General features: G+C 39.5%; 1 protein-coding gene across 3 annotated transcripts in view; it reads right to left on the bottom strand.

Annotated features, from left to right (window-relative positions):
* ZNF385B (zinc finger protein 385B) overlaps positions 1 to 26,550 on the bottom strand; it is a 528,613-nt gene that overhangs the window by 64,888 nt on the left and 437,175 nt on the right. For all 3 annotated transcript variants that reach the window (XM_073646802.1, XM_073646803.1, XM_073646801.1), the window contains one exon: positions 6,918 to 7,059. In XM_073646802.1, the coding sequence (XP_073502903.1) occupies positions 6,918 to 7,059 (142 nt within the window). The remainder of the gene's footprint in view (positions 1 to 6,917; positions 7,060 to 26,550) is intronic.

Genomic DNA, 26,550 nt, shown 5'->3' with positions numbered 1-26,550 from the left:
CCTGTCTATATACTCTTTTGCACCCTCCCCATGCCAGTTGATGTGGTATGATCAGACCATGTCCCTGTACAGTCAGACACCGCCATTACACAGTACACAGCAGGGGCACATTTATAAGATTATCTCAGCACAGGAACATTTTTTTAACACATCCAATTGTGGAACTTATTATTATCCCAAGATCTATTAATCAAAATGTACTTTGTGCGGAAAACCCCTTTAACAAAACTAAAGCTAATCTCATAAAAAATAGACCTCATATAGTGAAGCTTATGTAAAAATAAAAAAAGATATGACTGTTACAAGTATAAGTGCATAAACAAAAAAAATATTGGCCTTCTGAACAAGTACTGTACATCACAAAAATGTCATTGTGTATATGTTCTGTATGTGTTATGTGTACATTTTATATATGCTTGTGTTAATGTGTGTACTATGTGTATGTATGCTTAAAGTGAATCTATCAGCAGGATTTCACAGCTTAAACTACATATGTGCATGTACTGAGAAATCAGCGCTTAAATGGATATGTAAATGAGGTTCATGAGCTATTGTAGATCTGAAGTCTCTGCCACTCCAGCTCTATTCCCGGCCCAGCGCCACCTCCTCCTGCCTGATTGATGGTTCCTTTGCCTGAAGTCACACAGTATACAGGCTGTCACTCAAGTAGGAGTAGACAATGCTTGGTAGGGAATAGAGCTGGAGTGACAGAGGTTTCAGATCTACAGCCTCATTTACATATCAATTCACACACTGATTTCTCAGTAATGGAAGAACGGACTGGCCATGTAAAGCTATTGCTGAACTTGTCTTTGAAAGAGCTACATGCTGTGACAGAGTCACTGGTATGATATAACAGGGGAGGAATGTGTCACTCAAGTTGCTCTCCTGTGTGAACTGAAACCTACTAAATTTCTGCCAGCATGTTATATTCTGGGGGTTAACTCACTTAAAGGGTGTGGTTTTATGGGAATGGCAAAAAAGGTGGGAGGCCATTCCCCTACCTCCCCTCAGGTTGTGGCTGAGCAGGGTTAAATACTCAGTCAATAGTTTGCTCTGTGTAGTGTGTGGCCTGGAGAGGGAAGTCTCCAAGCTGTATTGGGCTGAAGCCAGAGAGCAACACCGGAGGACTGGTGTTGCTGAAGACTTCACTGTGCTACCTGGAGCAGGACGAGCCTTGCTTCCTAATAGACTCAGTTGTACTTTCTCTTTTGTTTTCCCGATAACCCCGAGAGGGCCTGTTTATTTTTTATGGGACGCTGCTGGAGTTTATGTCGCATAATAAACCTGCAGGGAGTTTTACTCGAACCGTGTGTCCTGTGTCTACCTCCGGAGAGCCGAGCAAGTTGCTTTACCACAATGCACATATAAATAGTTTGAGGGGTGAAATCCTGCTGGCAGATTCCCTTTCATGTATAAATATGTGAGTTATTTAGAGAGTTGTAGTAGAGCTGCAGTGACCTCTGCTGAGTACTGCAGATGAGCTCATATTCAAGAGATTAGGAGCTGATTTGATGAACCCAGCAGTAACCACTACAAGCACTGTCATACTGCCACCGATATGATACTGATGACTTATAATGATGATCAATAGCATGTGAGCAGACAATCCCTTTAAGCATTTTATCAACATACAAAGGCCCGAAGGTGATAAATGTATAGACCAGTGTTCCCCAACTCCAGTCCTCAAGGGCCACCAACAGATCATGCTTTCAGGATTTCCTTACTATTGCACTTGTAATGGAATTATTTCCTGTGCAATTCTAAGGGAACCATGAAAACATGATCTGTTGGTGGCTTTTGAGGACTGGAGTTGGGGAACACTGGTATAGACTAGAGAGTAATGTCTTCAGTTGTAATTTTGATGTTCATCATTTTTGACTCCATGTACAATTCAATAAAATATATCAAATCTAACACAAAAATTGCAGCTGACACACATTGGTTACATGGGTAACACTACATAGAAAGAGTCAAAACTCTAATAGCTGCAAAAGGTTCCTTTACTAAATACTGTGTCATGCCTCGTTTTTAATAATTTCAGTCAATGAAGATCACTTTGCACAGATTTGTTTTCCTATGACAATAAACAATCCCTTTCTTTTGAAAAGTGTCAAAAAGCTAATTAATTCCTCTGTGAGTTCATGTTGTTACACAAGAAAGCACAAACCATTCCAATGGGAATTATGCTTTTTATAGGCATTGTATAAAGTGTATCATGGGAAGGGGAATTAGGAGAATGGAGAAACGACTGGACAGAATAAGATCAGGGTGAGAAAGTATCTAGAAGAGTAAATGCCAATCATCTCAACTAATCAACCGCACATCAGGATGCCCAGAGCAACAGGATTCAAGAGGGGCAAGCAGTCTACACTCCGAGTTTCTCATTAATCATGGTCTCAAATTTGATTGAGGGGTTGTCCAAGATATTTAGGATAGGTTGTCTAGCAAAGGTCATCAACATGAGATTGCAGGGGTCCTGAATGAGATTGAGATCAGTACAAGTTAGGGTTAATCAGGTGGGATTATCAAGAAGTTTCCTTAAAAAGGGATTATGGAAAGTTCCTGACAGCTGATGCTTTTGTCTCCAGCAGGCAAATGCAGGGGAATTGGTTCTATGCCCCATGCGATCATCATCACCTAACATACTTGATTTTGTTGCAATTGGATAAAGGGGTTGTCCAGACTCAGGGTGTCTGCAGTCACTCTATGTGACTGTAGACTTGTGAATCCCCACATTGTGGGCACTGTGCTGTCAGGATTCTCCAATGCCGGGAACGGGTAGTTATGTGACCGCAAGTATGTGATTTGTATATTTGTAGCCACATGCCAACTAAACTGTGTCCAATCTCGCTCAATACACTTGTATTGAGCAAAACCATGCAAGTCTAGTCAGCACGTGACCGCATGTCTACAAATCACACACTTGTAGTCTCATGACGGCGCTGGCACCAGAGAATCCTCACAGCGCGCAGTGTGCAGTGTGCGCGATGTGAGGATTCACAAGTCTGCAGTCACACAGAGTGACTGCAGACTTGAAACCTGAGGCCGGAAAACCCCTTTAAGAAACAAGATCTTCCAGAATTCTTGCATGAATTGGATGGATTAAATGACTAGCAAAATTTAGTATGTATTTCAAATAAATTTTAAACCTGCCTCATCAATGTATAGAAAAGCAGGTAGTCTTGAGTTGTAAAATATACTTAATTTGAGATGAATAATTTTTTGGCAGTGGTGGACATACCATTAGGGTAACCTGTGCAGCTTAACAGAGACTCAAGAGGTAAGGGGGCCCAGATCCATATCCAAAGCAGGTGGAATTGTGCATTATGAAGAACAAAGGGCCCATGGTTGTGCACAGGGGCCCCCCTCTCTATGTCCACTCCTGTTTTTTGCACTATATGTATGCCAGCACTGAGTTTTCTTAAAGGGATACTGTTATGTTCTGCAACTAAGAACTAAGAAATAGGAGGGAAAAGCTGTCCCTGCACTGAGACTCTGCTTAAACCCTACGCTGGGGTGGGTGCCCTATTCCTTGTGATTAGCCCCACCGACGATCCTGCACTGAACTCAAACGAAGACCTAAAGGAAGGGGAAAGGGTGTCCCTAAAAGATCTAAGGACTGGGAGCAAATACAGGTGACCTCCTAAAGGAAAAGTTAGTTGCAGAAACGAAGATTAAAGGAAACAAAACTGGTGGAACAAGAAGTCCCAGGATATCAATTGTCCTAAACACAAAGAACTAACAAGGCAACTTAGCCAGAGCACAAGCGCAACAACACTGATGTCCAGCGAGGAATGGGAGACAGGTGCTGAGTAATAAAGAGTGAGGAGATCACGTGACCAAGAAACCCAGCACCAGAGGAAAAGACTAGAAGCCAGCAAACCACAAAAAGATGGCCGAAAAGTAAAACAACATAGATTCTAACAGATACTGTCACTGGATTCATAATGCCCAAACAACAGGCAGCATGAATCAGTGCCTGGCTTCACGATTGCAGCCAGGTATATCTTTATTTGAAATGCTCTGGTGATTGTCAGGTCTCATGTGTGTACATGGTAAGAAACCTGTCAATCGCCTGGATCTGTGCTCGGGGAAGGCAACCAGGGGTGGCGCCAGACTAGTCTCATCTCTCCCTATGGTCCGACGATCTCCAAACTATGTTTTCTTTGAAATAACTGAACGATTCCCAGAAAGACAAAGCTCTGATCTATCCTGCCCTTAGTTTGGACTGTATGAACTGAATGTAGTGACAGGTTCCCTTTAAATACTTAACAAGGTGTGCAAAGTTTATGTCATGTGTTATTTTGATTAATTTTGTGCAATTTATGTAATTTTCATTGGCTAATAAATGCACTCCTCCTCCTACTTTATAGGAAAATCACAACCATTTTACTATACACTGCCACCACATCTGGAGAAAGAAGCTCAATATTTTTACACATGTGAACAAAAACCTGCACAAAAGTAGGGGGGAAACTCTATGAAGACTATAAAATAAAATTAGAAAATTACTTAAATCACAAAAAAGTAAAAATACCCCCAAGCGCACTTTATAAGTCTTGCACTGTAAATGGCTGCATGACATTTTAGAAAAATAAGTGCAAGAACTAACTAAAACTGTGAGTGTGGACGAAGCTCGACTGTGGAAATGTCAGAAATCTATTTTCTGACATTCTGTTAAACCTAAATAATGATTTTGGAAAAAGGTGGACAAGAGGGGGCAATTTCATGAGCGCTAGATGGACAGAGCTGACATATTACTTAAACATACCGATACGTAGTATAGCATAAAATTCCACCACTTTTTTTTTACTTAATAGAAAACTTAGAAAACAACAGTATATTTTATATTTTATGCTATAGTTTTCTATTAAGTAAAAAAAAAGTGGAATTTACAGAAAAAGTTAAAAAAAACTTTGATGGTGGCTTAAGGAATTATGGACCTATGTGCACTTATTCTTCTCCAAAATATTGCTTCAGACAATAAAAACCTTTGTGTGCATCCATATTAAATTAGGTACAATATAGGCCCACAGCAGTCCACATTCTGGACTTGCACAACACGTCATCTAGCTCATCTGACCATAACTCCCTCCTGGCCCTTCCTGTTATTATAGTTATGGAATAGAAGGCGGACAGTAGCATTGAATGAGGAGCGTCATGGGAGCAGCCGAGTACTAATAGTAAGTATTAACACTCGTGCAAATGGCCGTAGATTCTCTCATCCAAGAGAATAGGCCCGATTATGCAAATACACTCTTGTCAAACTCTGATCAGAATTTAATCAGAGTGTCAGCTTAGTGTGATCCAATTCTCTTGGAAGAGAGAATCGGAGCACACACTGAGGAGAAGATGGAGAACTAAATTTCTCCATCTTCTCCATTGTGTCAGTGCTAGGAAATTGGATTGCATTCAGAAGTCATCTGAATGCAGTTCGGTGATTTTCCAGACACCCATAGACATGCATGGCCTATTTTTTTCTGCCTATGGATGCTGCCTTTTTATGATTTGACAGCATCATAGTGGGATGAAAGTACATGCATACAGAGCTAACGGAAATAAAACGCCCTATTCAATGATAAGAGGATTAAAATTTATGCACCAGTAATTTTGGTGACTTGTATATCAACATCGGAGTGGAAATAAAAATACGGTAATAAAAAAACAAAAAAAAAAAGTTTTTATGTACATTCCTGCTATTATGTGCAGGAATGTACAATTTATAAGGCAAAAAATTGAATAAAGGTCTTCTTTAAATTTAATTTCATGATCTTGAATATCATTTATATACATATGGCCAGTTGTATATTTTCTTGGCTTCTATACTATCTAGATACAAGTGTTGACACATTTTTAACTAACTTAAGAGCAATTCCACTTAGTTAAGGAAATAAAAATAACTTGTTTTATTTTGTTTAGACATTGTAGTTAAAGATTGAAGTTGGTTCCTTGCAAAAATAAGTCATCCATGCTGATATCATACAATAGATAGGGTGAAATCATTCTCTGCCTGATCATGGTGCAATTGAAAAAAAAACAAACCTGTAAATGCCTTTGTATGGCTCCTACTATGAAGATATTTTCCATTAAATCAATTGTTTTAGGACAGAATATCTATGTAATAAAGTTGTACAATATTTTTCTATTTGGACACATACTTCTGCTTAAAATTCTGATTCTCACACAGATAAAGTACGGACTCTCAGAAATCTAACGCCATATGCTCCATAAAACTTAAATAATAATAAAATAACTTTTTTTTTTTTTTTTGCTATTACTTTGCAGCATATCTTATTAGAGTAATCTGTTTCTCTGTCCTCCTGGGCTGATCTTTCTGAAAATTCTCAGTTTATTGGTAAAATCTGTCTTCCGTGTTTACAGTGTTTCCCATTAATATGATAGGAGATGGCAGTTGGTGCTCATAAAGTTCTATGGAGAACTCTGTATCTGCCTGCAGCTCCTCCCCGTTTCCATAGAATCTTATAAGCACCAACTCCTATCTCAGTAATGGGAAAATCTGTCTTCACTGAACTGAGAGTGAAAGAGTGAAAGATCAGCCCAGAAAGAAGCAGATTTCTCTGATAAGATATATTAAAACATTTCTTATTTTCATGTACATTATTGATTTATCAAATAAAAATTAAATAGCGGTTACTCTTTAAAATTTTAAATTTCATGAATTGTTTGATGCCTTTAATTGAAAATACAAATTTAGTCAGGCGGGATTTTGTAATAAATATATTTCTCGGCTTTATGCCGTTATAACTTTATTTATTCATTGCCATTTTGTAAAATGTCAGCCTGTTCTTCTAGAGAATATGTGACATTAGATTTGTTCACAAATACATTCACATGTTCACTTTCAGATAAGGTAAAGAAAAGGTAACACAGAAAAAAACAAGAGTTTTATTGACCTGATTTGTGGCTGGCCGTTGAGCTCGTAATAGCCTTGGTGATGTCCTTGGGAGAACCCGTTTTTTGCTTATTTTTCGTGGACTCTAGTGCTTTGAGCTTCTTGGCATGTTTACTGCCTTTGTAGTGCGCTTCAGCTTGGCTCTACAAAGGAGAACAAATCAGGCTTATTTTCTTACCTTTTCACACAACACAATTGGGTAATAAAATTTACAAGGAACAACACAAACACATGACGCAAATCAATGGAGCCAGTGAACTTCTATATATATACACCATTTCTAGTATATATACACCATTTCTAGTATACAGTACAGACCAAAAGTTTGGACACACCTTCTCATTTAAAGATTTTTCTGTATTTTCATGACTTTGAAAATTGTACATTCACACTGAAGGCATCAAAACTATGAATTAACACATGTGGAATTATATAGTTAACAAAATTGTTAAACAACTGAAAATATGTCTTATATTCTAGGTTCTTCAAAGTAGCCACCTTTTGCTTTGATGACTGCTTTGCACACTCTTGGCATTCTCTTGATGAGCTTCAAGAGGTAGTCACCAGAAATGGTTTTCACTTCACAGGTGTGCCCTGTCAGGTTTAATAAGTGGGATTTCTTACTTTATAAATGGGGTTGGGACCATCAGTTGTGCTGTACAGATGTCTGGTGGATACACAGCTGATAGTCCTACTGAATAGACTGTTAGAATTTGTATTATGGCAAGAAAAAAGCAGCTAAGTAAAGAAAAACGAGTGCCATCATTACTTTAAGAAATGAAGGTTGGTCAGTCCGAAAAATTGGGCAAACTTTGAAAGTGTTCCCAAGTGCAGTTGCAAAAACCATCAAGCGCTACAAACAAACTGGCTCACATGAGGACCGCCCCAGGAAAGGAAGACCAAGAGTCACCTCTGCTTCGGAGGATAAGTTTATCCGAGTCACCAGCCTCAGAAATCGCAGGTTAATAGCAGCTCAGATTAGAGACCAGGTCAATGCCATACAGAGTTCTAGCAGCAGACACATCTCTTCAACAACTGTTAAGAGGAGACTTTGTGCAGCAGGCCTTCATGGTAAAATAGCTGATAGGAAACCACTGCTAAGGACAGGCAACAAGCAGAAGAGACTTGTTTGGGCTAATGAACACAAGGAATGGACATTAGACCAGTGGAAATCTGTGGTTTGGTCTGATGAATCCAAATTTGAGATCTTTGGTTCCAACCACCGTGTCTTTGTGTGATGCAGAAAAGGTGAACGGATGGACTCTACATGCCTGGTTCCCACCGTGAAGCATGGAGAAGGAGGTGTGATGGTCTGGGGGTGCTTTGCTGGTGACACTGTTGGGGATTTATTCAAAATTGAAGGCATACTGAACCAGCATGGATACCACAGCATCTTGCAGCGGCATGCTATTCCTTCCGATTTGCGTTTAGTTGGACCATCATTTATTTTTCAACAGGACAATGACCCCAAACACACCTCCAGCCTGTGTAAGGGCTATTTGACCAAGAAGAAGAGTGATGGGGTGCTACTCCAGATGGCCTGGCCTCCACAGTCACCAGACCTGAACCCAATCGAGATGGTTTGGGGTGAGCTGGACCGCAGAGTGAAGGCAAAAGGGCCAACAAGTGCTAAGCATCTCTGGGAACTCCTTCAAGATTGTTGGAAGACCATTTCCGGTGACTACCTCTTGAAGCTCATCAAGAGAATGCCAAGAGTGTGCAAAGTAGTCATCAAAGCAAAAGGTGGCTACTTTGAAGAACCTAGAATATAAGACATATTTTCAGTTGTTTCACACTTTTTTGTTAAGTATATAATTCCACATGTATTAATTCATAGTATTGATGCCTTCCATGTGAATGTACAATTTTCATAGTCATGAAAATACAGAAAAATCTTTAAATGAGAAGGTGTGTCCAAACTTTTGGTCTGTACTGTATATACACCATTTCTAGTATATATACACCATTTCTAGTATATATACACCATTTTTGAAGTTTTCAATAAACCAAACAAACAAGAACAATTTAAATCTCTCAACACAACTAATCTAAACAAGTACAAATTCAACACAAAATACCACTTTTACTAATGCTGCAGTATCAGAATTATTCAACCACCCTCATAACAAGCATCTTTAGTACTTATTATGGCAAAACCTCAAAGTCTACGAGGCTTGGTTTCAGAAGAAGCCCTGGCAGATTAAGGAGTTGGTGTCACAGTGGCCTAAATTGAACCTCACAAAAAAAAAATCTTTGGTGGGCTTTGAAGAAGGCGTTTGCATCACACAAACACAAGATTATTAGTGAATTGTAGGCCATTGCCATGATTCCTTAGTTTCGCTGCCAGAAGTTGGTGCTTGGCTATGCACCATGCTTGCAGCAGGTCATAACAGCCAGAGGGGTTCCACTAAGTACTAAAGACTAGATAATGGACATTAAAGGGAATCTGTGACCAGGTTTTTGCTACCCCATCTGAGAGCAGCATGATGTAGGGGCAGACACACCAATTCCAGCAATGTGTCACTTACTGGTCTGCACACTACCAATTTGATAAAATCCCTGTTTTCTCTGCTGCAGATCAACCAGTTCTCTGACTGCTGAGCTCTGTATAACCCCGCCCACACCATTGATCAGCAGCTTACGCTGTACATAGGCAAAAAGCTGCCAATCAGTGGTGAGGGCGGGGTTATACAAAGCAGGAGGAAGGACTATATGGCATGAGACAACTAGCCCTCCTGCTGATTAAACACTGATTTTTGTTGAAATGGTAGCAAGCAGCTTAGTGAGTGATACATCACAGGAATCATGGTCTCTGTCCCTACATCATGCTGCTATCAGATTACAAAGCAAGAAACTGCTGACAGATTCCCTCTAAGGGGTTGAATAATTCTGAGACTGCAGTAGTAATTAAAAGTGACTTTTTGTGATGAATTTGGAGAAACCACTTGTTGTATTAGTGGTGTTGAGATATTTAGATTCTTTTTATTTGATTTTTTTCTATTGCAGACAGCAGAAAGTTTGTAAATTTTGCTAATAAACCAAATTTACAATGAGGGAGGGATGACTTTGCATTTGTATTTCTTAAAGTACATACAATATACACACAATAAAATTGTATCACAATTTTACTCATTACTTCATGAAATAATGCGTTAAACGCTGGAAACTAATAGTAAGTGAAAGGTTAGCGATGATGATAAAGAGGTTGTCCACTACTTTTTTATTGATGACTTATCTTTAGAATAGGTCATCAACGTCTGATCGGCTGGGGTCCGACACCCAGCACCCCCACCGATTTGCTGCTATCGGTGTTGGTGGTGGTGGGGTGCTCACTTGCGGAGCTGGCCATCTTCTGGTAGTGGCCATTGATTTGAATAAGAGGTGGATGTGCAGTACCAAGCCCGGCCACTACAAGAAGACGGCCAGCTCCGCGAGTGAGTACTCCTGGCCGGCAGCCGCGGCCGCCAACACCGATAACAGCTGATCGGTGGGGGCGCCGGGTGTCAGACCCTTAAGGATAGGTCATCAATAAAAAAGTAGTGGACAACCTCTTTAATGAAAGCATGTAAGGATATTGTACATGTACATAAAAGTCAACTGTGCATGTCTATCATTAGACTTCTTGTTCTTTGCTTGTAATGTCGACTGAGCAAGAAAACTGTAAAGTTCCAAAGCCAAAAATGGATCCATAGCACAGATTTCAACACAACAAAAAGTCGTAGATACCAACAATAAAAGTACAAAAGTAATTGATTTTTTATTTTTAAAGGATTCTAAAAGGGTTTCATACTGACTGACTATTGCACATAGAAGCCACACCAATGGGTTCACTACTATTCTAAAACCCATGATTCCCAATTCCCTTCTCAGGTGCTGAAGTGACTGCATATGTGATTACTTTTCTCACGATTGTTAGGGACTAGCAGCAAGCCCTGAGGATCATATATATATATATATATATATGTATATATATATATATATATATATATATATATATATATATACATATATATATATATATATCCATATATATATCCTCAGAAGAAAGCAGCACGATACAAAACTGTATACCTAAGTGTAATTTATTGCCTGATTGGTGTAATTACAATTAGCAAGAAATGTGCAGGAAACATATAATCTATAGTGGTCAATACTTATAATACCTGAACTTCATAAAATTATAATTTTAATTATTGACAATATATTGACAATAGCATTATAATTTTTGACAATTAATTCAATTCACGTTACTTCAAGCCTTTATGGTCAATTTCATTAGTTGTGATCCGTTACCATTTCCCACAATACATAAATTAAATACTCCCCTGCATCAATGATGTGAGGGATTTAATTAGCAGGATAATAATGTAATTGGCATAACTGTATTTCCTGAATTCCATTTTTACTATGTAATAAAGATATCTATCTGATAATGAATATTAGATATGCAAGATAGTAAGAAAAAAATAACAGGAAATCACACCGCTGACTTGCTTGGGAGACGTCCAAAGATAAGAGAATGTCTCTAAAATATAGATATAATTATTTATCATTGTATAATAGTGTTCATCATTATCCATGATGTAGAGATGGGTATAAAATCATGTTAATCATGCTCAAAAATTTAGGGACTTTTGGCATTTTCATGTTATGTTTTGGCCAGCTCTGACAAAGTGGGTGAAGTCTGGATGTGACTGGGTGTGGTGACCCCCGCTCATCAAATTCATGGACCTTATGTCACAAATCGTACTCCAGTTCAGTAGGTGTGTGCCTCTTGAAGAATAAGGCGCCTTACACTCAACCCTGAACCCTCATAAAGACCTATATGAACGACGATGGTCTTGATGAAGTTGGCCATAGTATTTATCAAAAGCAATGAATACAAAATGCGAGACACTTAGGAAAACTATTATATATTCTCAGCAAGAAACCCCAGCGAGGCCATTGTACCAGGCAACAAAACCGTCCAGGAAATTGAAGGAAGTTGAACTAATGACGTTTATGCACACTTTCAAAATAAGGCAATGTGTTTACATGATATTTGCTATGTTGATACAGTGTTCAGTAAGGCTAAGTGCCCACGATGCAGAAATGCTGCTGATTTTTTCTGCATCTCCCTGGCAGGAAAAACGTATGTGGATTTTACATGCGTTTTTCCCACCAGGTAGAAGCGTTTGTCAAGCGTTTTTGCATGCACTTTCGCATGCTGGTTATCAAGTGCTTTTCAAAGCGATTTTAGTATCACTTGGAAAGTGCTTGACAACTTGGTCACACTATATAAATCCATGCAACCGGCATGGATTTATATACTGTGACCAAGTTAATAGTTAAAAAAAGAATAAAAATGGTAAAAAAAAAAAAACATTATACTCACCTTCTGATGGCCCCCGGTCTCCTTCTCCGATGCGTCTGGTGTCTTGGGCAGCTCGCGGTGGTGTAAAAGGACCTTCCATGACGTCATTTAGTCATGTGACAGGTCACGCGACAGCCGACATCAGCGGTCGCGTGACCCGTCACATGACTAAATGACGTCATGGAAGGTCCTTTTACAACATCGCGAGCCACCGGGGAGACAGGGCGCACCGGAGAGAAGATCGCGGGCCATCAGAAGGTGAGTATAATGTTTATTTTTTATTTTAAATTCTTTTTTTTTTACAGGTACTATGGTACCCGGGTCTGGAGAAGAGTCTCCTCTTCTCCAGACCCGGGTACCATCCGCACATTGAATCGCTTAATATCCGCATGTGCACATGTAGTGATGCGGTTATTAAGCGTTTCTTTGCAAGTCAATGGCAGCAATTACGCCACGTTTCCACAAAAATAATGGACGTGTTGCGGATTTTTCCGCAATGATAATCTGCAGCGGAAATTTCCACAGCATGTGCTTTGGTCATGCAAACTGATGTAGGTACATCATAATAATTGATGGGTCAGAAAAGGGGACAAAGAAGAGGTAGATGTAGTGAATGGAGGAATCACTGCAGCTGCCTTTCCATGTTCTACCTGTGAAGTGTATTGACTTCAACATGCTGGGACCTACCTAGTAGGAGACTTGTGGGGCATGAACATGGGTGATGAATAGAGATGACTGGATTGCTTCGCACAACCTCTGTCCACAGTCCAGGTCAGTATTCCCTGACTGTGGACAGGAGCTACGCAACTTTCCTGAGATTTCCGGGGTCCCAGGATCGGCATTTTATTTGTTGGACTGGCATCACCTCATCTGTGCTAATCATAAAACGAGCCTGGGATCCTAGAAGCGGAGGAAATTCTCACCAGCTTCTGTCCATGGCAACAAAGCACTGATGTTGACTGGTGTTGCACTAATCGATCTGCTCATCTCCAGTGATGGATGTAACAGTGCCCGAGTCAAGTCTTTTTGGCACATGGCTAAGTCAGCAAACTCAAACTTTTCAAGTTGGGTGAAGTAAAGCCTAGCTATGAGGGTTCATCAGTGTACCGGCCGCCCTGGTCATTAAAGTGATTCCCCCCCTTTTTTTTCCAACCCAGGGTGTAATAATAATAAAAAATATGGCATACTCCCTTCCCTGACCGGTAGCGCTCTTTAGTACTCGCTCTTGTGTCCACTACCGATCTCGGTTCATCAAAATCCGGATTTCTGCTGCAGCTGCAATCATTTGTTCCTAGGAGAGCCCCTTTATTATTCACTAGTTAGGCTGCTTTTATAGCACTTTTAGTTCCTTTCCACTTTTAATTAAAACATGATCTAATTCCTTCACATTCTAAAAGTTTGGACGAGGTTAAGGGAAGAAAACATAAAACCTCATAAGAGAATTGCTCTCTAATAGTGCCCTTGGATCTCCAAACGACTCCATTTTCTGAATTTACCTAAAGTTCTGTATCTTTTTATTAGGTTGGCAGTCCAGTGCAGTAAAGCTAATGAATTTCAGCAGGTTGTCTCTGCAGACTATTCCCAGTCCACTCCCTGCCTTTATATTCTTTTTTCTCGCTTTCTGACTTCACATCCTCTGAGAGGTAATAGAGCTGGATAGGTTTTTTTAAATAGACCTTGACTGGGTCGCCTGATGGGTACCAGAAACTAAGCGTATTGTAGGATACTCAATTGTCTCTTTACTTTTAATTCGGTAGACATCATAATTTCTGTGCTTCACAAATGTGAATACCAGTGCCCATGACAGGAATTTAGTTTTAGTTAAAAAATTGTTTATTTCAATCAATTACTTACCCTCCCCGGCCAGCTAATTCCCCTCTAGGGACAATGAAATCTGTAGGAAATTTTGGATGGCATGGTGACTTAGTGGCTGCATTGTAAACACCAATGTCCTGAGATTTTTAATCCAACCAACAGAATGGAGTAAGTACAATTTGTATGTGGTTTTTCCACTTTGACTTTTGTTTTATCCTTAACCCATACTGATTCCCGAAATGGTTTAAAATTCCAATCTAAAATTTTTTTTCAATAAGTTGTGCAAAATATATAAAAAGTTGTGCACTTTCTATTAAATTTAGCATATTTTGGACTAGTTGTTGGCAGTTATGAACAAGTGTAGATTTGCTCCATTTTCTGGCTTTAGTATTAAAGGTTTTACCACTTTAAGAAAAGTGGTCCCCAAATGCTCTCTCTCGACTCTGCTGCTCTAACCTCTGTGTTTTGGCTGCAGTGGTGACACCCCATTGATAGCACATATCACCGCTACATCCAATCCCTGAGCTCGGCTGCTCTGCTAATGTAGATGTTAATCACACATTGATAGCCTACCTCCAATGTATCTTGGTTCATCGCAAATTACACATTGATTTCCTACCTTCGAAGTATATTGGTTCTTCACCAGTCCCACATAGATAGCCTTCCTATGATGTATATTAGTTTTTCTCCAATTACGCCTTTGATGTACATTGGTTCTTCAGCAATCATACATTGATACCATACCAGACTTGGGTATACAAATAGATCACAGACTGCACATGAGTCAACAGTGTGATGCAGCAGAAAAAGAAGCAAACAGTTCTGGGATGTATTAAGAGAAGCATAGAGTCTAGTTCACGTGAAGTAATTATCCCCCTCTACTCCTCCTTGGTCAGACCTCATCTGGAATACTGTATCTAGTTGTGGGCACCACATTTTAAAAAAGACATAAAAACTGGAATAAGATAAGAGAAGAGCTTCCAGGATGGTGAGCGGATGGCAAACTATGTCCTACAAGGAACGGTTAAAGGATCTGGGAATGTTTATCTTGCAAAAAAAAGGCTAAGAGGAGACTTAATAGCTGTCTACAAATATTTGAAGGGATGTCACAGTGTAGAGGGATCATCCTTATTCTCATTTTCACATGGAAACAATGGAATGAAACTGAAAGGGAGAAGATACAAATTAGATATTAGAAAAAAGTTTTTGACAGTGAGGGTGATCAATGAGTGGAACAGGCTGCCACGAGAGTTGGTGAGTTCTCCTAGCTTACTTCTGATGTAAATTTATTCTTCAACAATCACACATTGATGCCCTATATTCTTCACCAATCAAACATTGATATTGTAACATCTGTGGTAGATTCTCTATGGGGTTAAGGTCAGGCAAGTTTGCTGGCCAACCAAGCACAGTGATACTGTTGTTTTTAAACCAGGTATTGGTCCTTTAGGCAGTGTGGACAGGGGCCAAGTCCTGCTGGAGAATGAAATTTCCACCTCCAAAAAGCTTGTTGGCAGAGGGAAGCATGAAGTGCTCTAAAATTTCCTGGTAGACGGCTGCGCTGACTTTGGTCTTGATAAAACACAGTGGACCTACACCAGCAGATGACATGGCTCCCCAAACCATCACTGATTGTGGAAACTTCACACCAGACCTCAAGCAGCTTGGATTGTGGCCCCTCCACTCGTCCTCCAGACTCTGGGACCTTGATTTCCAAATGAAAATTGGAACTCTGGGACCTTGTGGAGTGTGTCAATGACTGCCTTCAGGACATCTGTCAAGTCAGCAGTCTTCCCCATGATTGTGGAGCCTACTGAAACAGACTAAGGGACCTTTTTAAACGCGTAGGAAGCCTTTGCAGATGTTTTTTGTTCATTATTCTAATTTAGTGAGATAATGACTTTAGTGTTTTCATTGGCTGTAAGCCATAATCATCAACATTAACGGAAATAAACACTTGAAATAGATCAGTCTGTTGTTAATGACTCTATATAATATAAGAGTTTCACTTTTTTGTATTGAAGAACTGAAATAAATTAACTTTTTGGTGATATTCTAATTTAGTGAGATGCACCTGTACATTGGTTCGTCACCAATCACACATTGATGCCCTACCTCCAATGCCTATTGGTTTTTCACCAATCACATATTAATAGACATGCCTATATATCGATATGTATTACAAAAATAAAACATATCACAGTTCATATTGGAATGAAGGTGTATACTAAACCTATAATAACAGTCCATAACTCTGGAATGACACGCTACTAATAGGCCTTTAAGACTGTGGAAACTAAAGAAGATAACTTGCTAGTTAAAGCTTCCAAGAGTAATTGCAGAAAAGAGCTTTAATGTGTTAGGCGAGACCTTTTTATCTTAAGTGTGGACGTAATATGCGATGCGAAGTGGAGAGGGCACAGGCCGAGGAGCTGCAGGCCATCAACGCAGTGCTCGTTCCGAAGCAATAATTTAATATTCATTGCTGGTGTTACTCTGTAGATGTGTAGAAGTCGACCTGACTGGTAATTAAAGACTGGAGGAATTCATGTCAGGAACTTCTACATGACTGTACTACAATAAAATGTTACATGCCTGTGTAGTTAAAACTCCCTCAAGCACCAATGTAAACATATGATTAAAAGAAAGCAGGACAGATACACAAAGTGTGGAAACTGGCAAGCAAATTGGTTGGAAGTGTTTTATTCTCCTCTCTTTAATCTGTTTGAAATATATTTTTTCCTTATGATCTAACAACTCGGAACCAAATGACCAGCCACCGCAGGTTACAGAGAAACTAATTAAAAGCTTTATCAGTTGTCGCAAGCAAAATAATCATTGTGGGGAATATTTCAAAATCTACAAAATGTAACTGGAATTTGGAACATTCCTTCCTAAAATATAAGAAAAAAACAAAAAGTGGAAAAAATGCAAAGTCTTGTTCATGTTATGGAGCTATGAGTTTACTTTTTTTTATTTTTCTGTTAACATAGATGTGTGAGACCTTGTTTTTTTGCAGAACAAGTTGTAGTTTTGAATGGCAGCATTCACTTTACCATGTAATGTACTGAAATGCGGGAAAAAAATTCCAAGTGTGATGAAATAGTAAAAAATATGCAATTCCGTCAATGTTTTATGGGTTTTGTTTTTACGGCCTTCATAGCGCTGTAAAAATAACCTGGAAAAATGATTGTCCAAGTCAGTCTGAATACGGCAATATCAAACATACATAACCTTTTTTCTATTTAAGTGATGAAAAGAAATTCAGAATATTATAAAAAAAAAATGTTTGCTTTGTGTTGAAATTTTCTGAGACCCATAACATTTTTACTTTTCTGTTTATCAGTCTGAGTGAGAGCTAGTAATTTTGTGCGGTGAGCTGATGTTTTTAAGGATACCAATTTTGTGTCCATACAACGCTTTGATTGTTCATTATATTTTTTAGGGAGGTGAAGTAACAAAAAACGAGATTCTGGCATTCAGATATTTTTTCTCTTTGCGGCGTTTACAGATCAGGTTAATTAATTCCTTATTTTAATAGACGGGACTTTTATGAACGGTGATGCCAAATATGTTTTTTATATTTTTTCCTTTTCTTTATTTTTAATGGGGGGAAAATGGGTAATTTGAGCTTTTATATATTTTTTTAATTTTGAATATTTTTTAAAACTTTTTTTCTTTAGTTTTTTCTTCCGTTTAGGTGAATTGAACCTGCAATGATTTGATCACTTGTACTATATGCTGCAATGTCACAGTATTGCAGGATATAATGAAAATCTCCTATGGATCTCAGCTAAATACCAGGATGGGGGAGCACATACCAGGATGGGGGAGTACATACCAGGATGAGGGAGCACATACCAGGATGGGGGTGCAAATACCAGGATGGGGGAGAATATACCAGGATGGGGATGCAAATACCAGGATGGGGGAGCATATACCAGGATGGGGGAACATATACCAGGATGGGGGAGCACATATCAGGATGCGGGCGCAAATACCAGGATGGTGGTGCAAATACCAGGATGGGGGAGCAAATACCAGGATGGAGGAGCATGGACCAGGATGGGGGACCAGTATGGGGGTGCAAATACCAGGATGGGGGACTAAAATGGGGGAGCATATACCAGGATGGGGACACAAATATCAGGATGGGAGATCATATACCAGGTTGGGGGCACATATACCAGGATGAGGGAGCATATGCCAGGATGGGGTAGCATATACAAATAAAAATGCTTGCCACCCAGGCGTAGAACAGGCTCAGTACCTAGTATAATATAGCCGGCATCGGCCAAGTGTGGAGGGAGCTCAGCTTGTATTCACCCCTTCCAATGACGTGAGTACAATGTTCTTTTGTGGGAAGGGGATCATGTTAAGGAACAAGTGTACATTCAGAAAATGTGATGATTTGCTTTTTAACCAGCGATCCTAAAAATAATTGGACAGGGAATTATCGTTACTGGTAAAAGTATACTGTCTTAACCCCTTCACCACCTTGGTATTTTCCATTTTTGCATTTTCGTTTTTTGCTCCCCTTCTCCCCGAAGCCATAACTTTTTTAGTTTTCTGTCAATATGACCATGTGAGGGATTGTTTTTTGTTGGACGAGTTGTACTTTTGAACGACACCATTGATTTTACCATATTGAGTACTGGAAAATGGTAAAAAAATTCCAAGTGAGGTGAAATTGCAAAAAAAGTGAAATGCCACAATTTTTTTTTATCATGTTCACTAAATGCTAAATCTGACCTGTCATTATGATTTTCCAGTTCAGTACAAGTATGCAGATACTAAACATGTATAGGTACTTTTTTTACTTAAGCAGTGAAAAAAAAAAATCCAAAATTTGTGCAAAAAAAAAAAAAAAAGGCGCCATTTTCTGAAACCTGTAGCGTCTCCATTTTTCGGGATCTGGGGTTGGGTGACGGTTTATTTTTTGCGTGCCAAGCTGATGTTTTTATTCATGCCATTTTGGGGTAGATACATTGTTTTGATCTCTCGTTGTTGCATTTTATTGCAATGTTGCTACGACCAAAAAAACTTAATTCTTGCGTTTCGATTTTTTCTCATTACGCCGTTTACCGATTGGATTAATTTCGTTTATATTTTGATAGATCAGGCGTTTCTGAACGCAGCGACACCAAATATGTGTATTTTTTTATTGTATTATTTTGAATGGGGCACAAGGGGGGTGATTTGAACTTTTAGATATATATATATTTTTTTTTTTTTAAACATTTTTTTTACACTTTTTACTGGCTTCAATAGTCTCCTTAGGAAACTTAAAGCTGCGATCATCCGATCACTTGTGCTACACATAGCGGGCCATCAACCCTGTATTGTGTAGCAGAAATCATCATCTCCTATGAATGGCGCTCATAGCAGATCAGCAATGACAACCACAGGGGTCTCCTGCAGACCACAGGTTGTCATGCCAACCTATCGGCGCCCCGCGATCATGTGACAGGTGTGCCAATGGGCGGGGTTTGTGACGCGCATAAGGTTTGCCCGAGTTAAATGCCGATGTCGGAGATTGATAGCAGCATTTAACATGTTAACTGCTGCATGTGGATCACAATTCCACCCGTGGCTCTCAGGGGAACATATTGTGGCATGTTATGGAAGCAAGTAACATAGGGGCTGGAAAGATAACAGCATTAACTAGCAGCAGGAGATCCCATTTGGTTTTTCTCTATGTCGTCCAACTACTCCTTAACTTAAAAGGATGATCACAGACAACAGGGATGTCATTTGAACTTCTGGCATGATGCACCAATTCTCATTCGAGCAAGATCTGCATAAATCTATTTCTAAACATGAAATGCACAAAATGGAGGTTTGCATTCTAAGTAAATTGCAGTTTGGATTTACATGTAAAATAAATAATCCTTACACATTATGCAACTCATAAAGGGCTTTTTCAGCCCTGTGGACACTTGGCACTTGATATTTTCATTTATAAGAAGTTAAAATATTCCCGTTATTAACTGGTTTCTCTGGCTTCTTCTACAGAACTGCATCAAAAGGAACCAAAAAATATGGAAAGAAACATTAATCAGCGTACTAAAAATCAGAGTTATACAACTTTATGAAAAGGATGAGTGGAAATCCTCCTTCTTATCACTTTATATTAGCATGTATAGTGGTGTAACGAGTTAACCTTGCTGCCTAAAGGGAACTTGTTAGCTGATAGATTCATCCTGCCTGCTCTTTGGGCAGCATCAGACACTGGCCATATTATTACAACCATGTATTTTTAGGGTATATGCACACATCAGGATTTGCTGCAGAAAATTCTACTGCAAATCCTGATGTGTTGGCAGGAAAAAGACAGCATAAAATAAGTGTGCTTTTGCCACATTTTTGTTGGGTTTTTGTTGCAGATTTTTTCCTGCTCATTAGTATGGCGGAAATCTGCAGCAAAAATAATTGATATGCTGCAATTCTGCAAGGAAAAAATAAGTAACGTATGCATGAGACTTCAGGTATCTCATTCACTTTGAAATCCTTCTGGTTTTGTGACCAAACTGTGGAAAACATGAGAGAAAAATGAAAACTGAAAAATCCATGGTGGTAAAGGGGTTAAAACATAAATTAACTGTGGTTCATCACATCTTTGGGAAGCTGAATTCAATTTCCCTAGCCACACACAGACCTGATTACTGCGACACCTGTTATCAATCAAGAAATCACTTAAATAAGACATGGTTGACAAAGTGAAGTTGACTAAAAGATCCTCAAAAGCTAGACATCATGCTGAGATCTAAATAAATTCAGGAACAAATGAGAAACAAAGTCATTGAGATCTATCAGTCTGAAAAGGTTATAAAGTAATTTCTAAAGCTTTGGGACTCCAGTGAACCACAATGAGAGACATTAGCCACAAATGGCGAAAACATGGAACAGTGGTGAACTTTCCTAGCAGTTGGCGTCCGACCAAAATTACCCCAAGAGTACAGCGACAACTTATCCAAGATGTCACAAAAGACCCCAAAACAACATCCAAAGAACTGCAGGCCTCATTTCATGATTCCACCATAATAAAGAGACTGGACAAAGATGGCATGCATGGCAGAGTTTCCAAGATGAAAACCACTGCTGAGCAAAAACAACATAAAGGCTCATCTCAGTTTTGCCGGAAATCATATTGATGATCGCGAAGACTCTTGAGAAAATAATCTGTGGACTGACGAGACAAAAGTTGAACCTTTTGGAAGGTGTATGTCCCATTACATGTGGCGTAGAAGTAACACAGTATTTCAGAAAAGAAACATCATACCAACAGTAAAATATTGTGGTGGTAGTGTGATCGTCTGGGGCTGTTTTACTGCGTCAGGACCTAGAAGACTGGCTGTGGTAAATGAAACCTTGAATTCTGCTGTCTACCAAAAAATCTTGAAGGAGAATGTCGAGCCATCTGTTCGTGACCTCAAGCTGAAGCGTACTTGGGTTAGGCAGGAGGACAGTGATCCAAAACATACCAGCAAATCCACCTCTGAATGGCTTAAGAAAAACAAAATTAAGACTTAGGAGTGGCCTAGTCAAAGTCCTGACCTTAATCCAATTGAGATGATGTGGAATGACCTTAAAAAGGCAGTTCATGCTCAGAAACCCTCAAATGTGGCTTAATTACAGCAATTCTGCAATGATAAGTCACTAAAATTCCTCAGGAGCATTGTAAAAGACTCAATGCCAGTTATTTCAAACGCTTGATTGCACTTGTTGCTACTAAGGGTGGCCCAACCAGTTATTAGGTTTAGGGGACAATCACTTTTGCACACAGGGCCCTGTAGGTTTGGATTTATTTTCCCCTTAATAATAAAGACCTTTATTTAAAAACTGCATTTTGTGTTTACTTGTGTTTTCTTTGTCTAATATTTACATTTGCTTTGTGATCTGAACTATTTAAGTGTGACAAACATGCAAAAGAATAAGAAGTCAGGAAGGGGGCAAACACTTATTCACACCACTGTATATAGAGTAATCAATTGAACAGATAGATTATCATATATATACACTGCTCAAAAAAATAAAGGGAACGCTTAAGCAACAGAATATAACTCCAAGTAAATCAAACTTCTGTGAAATCAAACTGTCCACTTAGGAAGCAACACTGATTGACAATCAATTTCACATGCTGTTGTGCAAATGGAATAGACAATAGATGGAAATTATTGGTAATTATCAAAACCCACTCAATAAAGGAGTGGTTCTGCAGGTGGGGACCACAGACCACATCTCAGTACCAATGCTTTCTGGCTGATGTTTTGGTCACTTTTGAATGTTGGTTGTGCTTTCACACTCGTGGTAGCATTAGATGGACTCTACAACCCACAGAAGTTGCTCAGGTAGTGCAGCTCATCCAGGATGGCACATCAATGCGAGCTGTAGCAAGAAGGTTTGCTGTGTCTGTCAGCGTAGTGTCCAGAGGCTGGAGGCGCTACCAGGAGACAGACCAGTACACCAGGAGACATGGAGGGGGTCGTAGAAGGGCAACAACCCAGCAGTAGGACCGCTACCTCCGCCTTTGTGCAAGGAGGAGCAGGAGGAGCACTGCCAGAGCCCTGCAAAATGACCTCCAGCAGGCCACAAATGTGCATGTGTCTGCACAAATGGTTAGAAACCAACTCCATGAGGGTGGTATGAGGGCCCGACATCCACAGATGGGGGTTGTGCTCACAGCCCAACATCGTGTAGGACGCTTAGCATTTGCACAGAACACCAGGATTGGCAAAGTCGCCACTGGCTCCCTGTGCTCTTCACAGATGAAAGCAGGTTCACACTGAGCACATGTGACAGATGTGACAGAGTCTGTAGACGCCGTGGAGAGTGATATGCTGGCTGCAACATCCTTCAGCATGACCGGTTTGGCAGTGGGTCAGTAATGGTGCGGGGTGGCATTTCTTTGGAGGGCCGCACAGCCCTCCATGTGCTCGCCAGAGGTAGCCTGACTGCCATTAGGTACCGAGATGAGATCCTCAGACCCCTTGTGAGACCATATGCTGGTGCAGTTGTCCCTGGGTTCCTCCTAATGCAGGACAATGCCAGACAATGTGGCTGGAGTGTGTCAACAGTTACTGCAAGATGAAAGCATTGAAGCTATGGACTGGCCCGCCGGTTCCCCAGACCTGAATCCGATTGAGCACATCTGGGACATCATGTCTCGCTCTATCCACCAACGTCACGTTGCACCACAAACTGTCCAGGAGTTGGCGGATGCTTTAGCCCAGGTCTGGGTGGAGATCCCACAGGAGAACATCCGCAACCTCATCAGGAGCATGCCCAGGCGTTGTAGGGAGGTCATACAGGCACGTGGAGGCCACACACAATACTGAACCTCACTTTGACTTGTTTTAAGGACATTATATCAAAGTTGGATCAGCCTGTAGTGAGTTTTTCCACTTTAATTTTGGGGGTGACTCCAAATCCAGGCCTCCATTGCTTAATAAATTTGATTTCCTTTGATGATTTTTGTGTGATTTTGTTGTCAGCACATTCAACTTTGTACAGAACAAAGTATTCAATGAGAATATTTCATTCATTCAGATCTAGGATGTGTTATTTGAGTGTTCCCTTTATTTTTTTCAGCAGTGTGTATATATATATATATATATATATATATATATATATATATATATATATATATATATATATATATATATATATATATATATATATATATTGTGGTAAAGTCACTTGTAAAGTGGTGGAGGGGAGATATGTTTCCCTGAGGCTATTAGCTTCAGTGAATTTAAATCGTTGTTTCCTCCAGCATTTATTTGGTAAGAGGGGTTAATCCACCATTTGTAAAAGGGCGTGTTTTTATGAGAACAACCATAGAGGGGGCAGTAGGTTGTTCTCCATATCTCCACATCAGGGTGTGGTCTGGGGTTTAAATACAGGACCTGCTGAGGCATTAGTTGTTCAGTAAGTCTAGAGAGAGGAACTCCAGATTTGTTTGTGTGGAGCTATCCTGAACCACATGGAATTGCTGAACTCTGAGCAGGGGGATCCCGGCTACCACTAAGTCTGTGCTTTTGTGTTATCATTTTACTTTGTTTTCCCTGTTTTGCCCAAAGGGCCGTGTTTTCTTTTATGGACTCAGTGTTAGTTTATGCTGCATTTTAATAAACTAACCAGAAGTTTAAAGAAACAGCGTACCTGTGTCTACCTCCGTTTGTAGCTGAGGGAGCAATCTACCACAATATATATATACAGTACAGACCAAAAGTTTGGACACACCTTCTCATTTAAAGATTTTTCTGTATTTTCATGACTATGAAAATTGTACATTCACACTGAAGGCAACAAAACTATGAATTAACACATGTGGAATTAAATACTTAACAAAAAAGTGTGAAACAACTGAAAATATGTCTTATATTCTAGGTTCTTCAAAGTAGCCACCTTTTGCTTTGATGACTGCTTTGCATACTCTTGGCATTCTCTTGATGAGTTTCAAGAGGTAGTCACCGGAAATGGTTTTCACTTCACAGGTGTGCCCTGTCAGGTTTAATAAGTGGGATTTCTTGCCTTATAAATGGGGTTGGGACCATCAGTTGTGTTGTGCAGAAGTCTGGTGAATACACAGCTGATAGTCCTACTGAATAGACTGTTAGAATTTGTATTATGGCAAGAAAAAAGCAGCTAAGTAAAGAAAAACGAGTGGCCATCATTACTTTAAGAAATGAAGGTCAGTCAGTGGGAAAAATTGGGAAAACTTTGAAAGTGTCCCCAAGTGCAGTTGCAAAAACCATCAAGCGCTACAAAGAAACTGGCTCACATGAGGATCGCCCCAGGAAAGGAAGACCAAGAGTCACCTCTGCTTCTGAGGATAAGTTTATCCGAGTCACCAGCCTCAGAAATCGCAGGTTAACAGCAGCTCAGATTAGAGACCAGGTTAATGCCACACAGAGTTCTAGCAGCAGACACATCTCTTCAACAACTGTTAAGAGGAGACTTTGTGCAGCAGGCCTTCATGGTAAAATAGCTGCGAGGAAACCACTGCTAAGGACAGGCAACAAGCAGAAGAGACTTGTTTGGGCTAAAGAACAGAAGGAATGGACATTAGACCAGTGGAAATCTGTGCTTTGGTCTGATGAGTCCAAATTTGAGATCTTTGGTTCCAACCACCGTGTCTTTGTGCGACGCAGAAAAGGTGAATGGATGGACTCTACATGCCTGGTTTCCACCGTGAATCATGGAGGAGGAGGTGTGATGGTATGGGGGTGCTTTGCCGGTGACACTGTTGGGGATTTATTCAAAATTGAAGACATACTGAACCAGCATGGCTACCACAGCATCTTGCAATGGCATGCTATTCCATCCAGTTTGCGTTTAGTTGGACCATCATTTATTTTTCAACAGGACAATGACCCCAAACACACCTCCAGGCAGTGTAAGGGCTATTTGACCAAGGAGGAGAGTGATGGGGTGCTACGCCAGATGACCTGGCCTCCACAGTCACCAGACCTGAACCCAATCGAGATGGTTTGGGGTGAGCTGGACCGCAGAGTGAAGGCAAAAGGGCCAACAAGTGCTAAGCATCTCTGGGAACTCCTTCAAGATTGTTGGAAGACCATTTCCGGTGACTAGCTCTTGAAGGTCATCAAGAGAATGCCAAGAGTGTGCAAAGCAGTCATCAAAGCAAAAGGTGGCTACTTTGAAGAACCTAGAATATAAGACATATTTACAGTTGTTTCACACTTTTTTGTTAAGTATATAATTCCACATGTGTTAATTCATAGTTTTGATGCCTTCAGTGTGAATGTGCAATTTTCATAGTCATGAAAATACAGAAAATCTTTAAATGAGAAGGTGTGTCCAAACTTTTGGTCTGTACTGTATATATATATATATATATATATATATATATATATATATATATATATATATATATATATATATATATACACACATGTATATATATATATATATATATATATATATATATATATATATATATAAATTATAATATAATGTAGATGCAAATCCCCTAAGGGGACTAAAAAAAGAAAGTAAAAAATATATATGCAAAAGTTTAAATCACCTCCGTTTTTCCTTGTTTAAATATAAAGAAATAATTAAAGATTAAATGTATTTGGTATTGTTGTGTTTGGAAAATTATTTAAGCTATACGTTAAATGCTGAAAAGAAAAAAAAAATCAAAACCCAAGCATTTCTTTAGTTTTGGTCACGTCACTTTCTCCCTTAAAAAAATGCAGTAAAAGGCACTCATAACACTATATGCACTACAAAATGGTATCAATAAATTCATCAGTTCAGCACTCAAAGAAGCCCTCATACTACTCCATCGACAAAAAAAAATCTGAAAAGTTACAAGTCTCTGGCAACACAAAGAAAATTCATTTTTACACGGTTGTGATTTTTTTTTTAAATAATAAAATTAACTTCAACTTATACGTTTGGTATTACTTGTATTTGTACCAACATTGACAATTAT

This window comes from Phyllobates terribilis, unplaced genomic scaffold (assembly GCF_046119375.1).
Source record: "Phyllobates terribilis strain yellow unplaced genomic scaffold, ASM4611937v1 Scaffold_9__5_contigs__length_417890890, whole genome shotgun sequence".
Classification (NCBI taxonomy): domain Eukaryota; kingdom Metazoa; phylum Chordata; class Amphibia; order Anura; family Dendrobatidae; genus Phyllobates; species Phyllobates terribilis.
The sequence above is the reverse complement of the archived record's forward strand: the minus strand, read 5'-3'. Positions and strand labels throughout refer to the sequence as shown.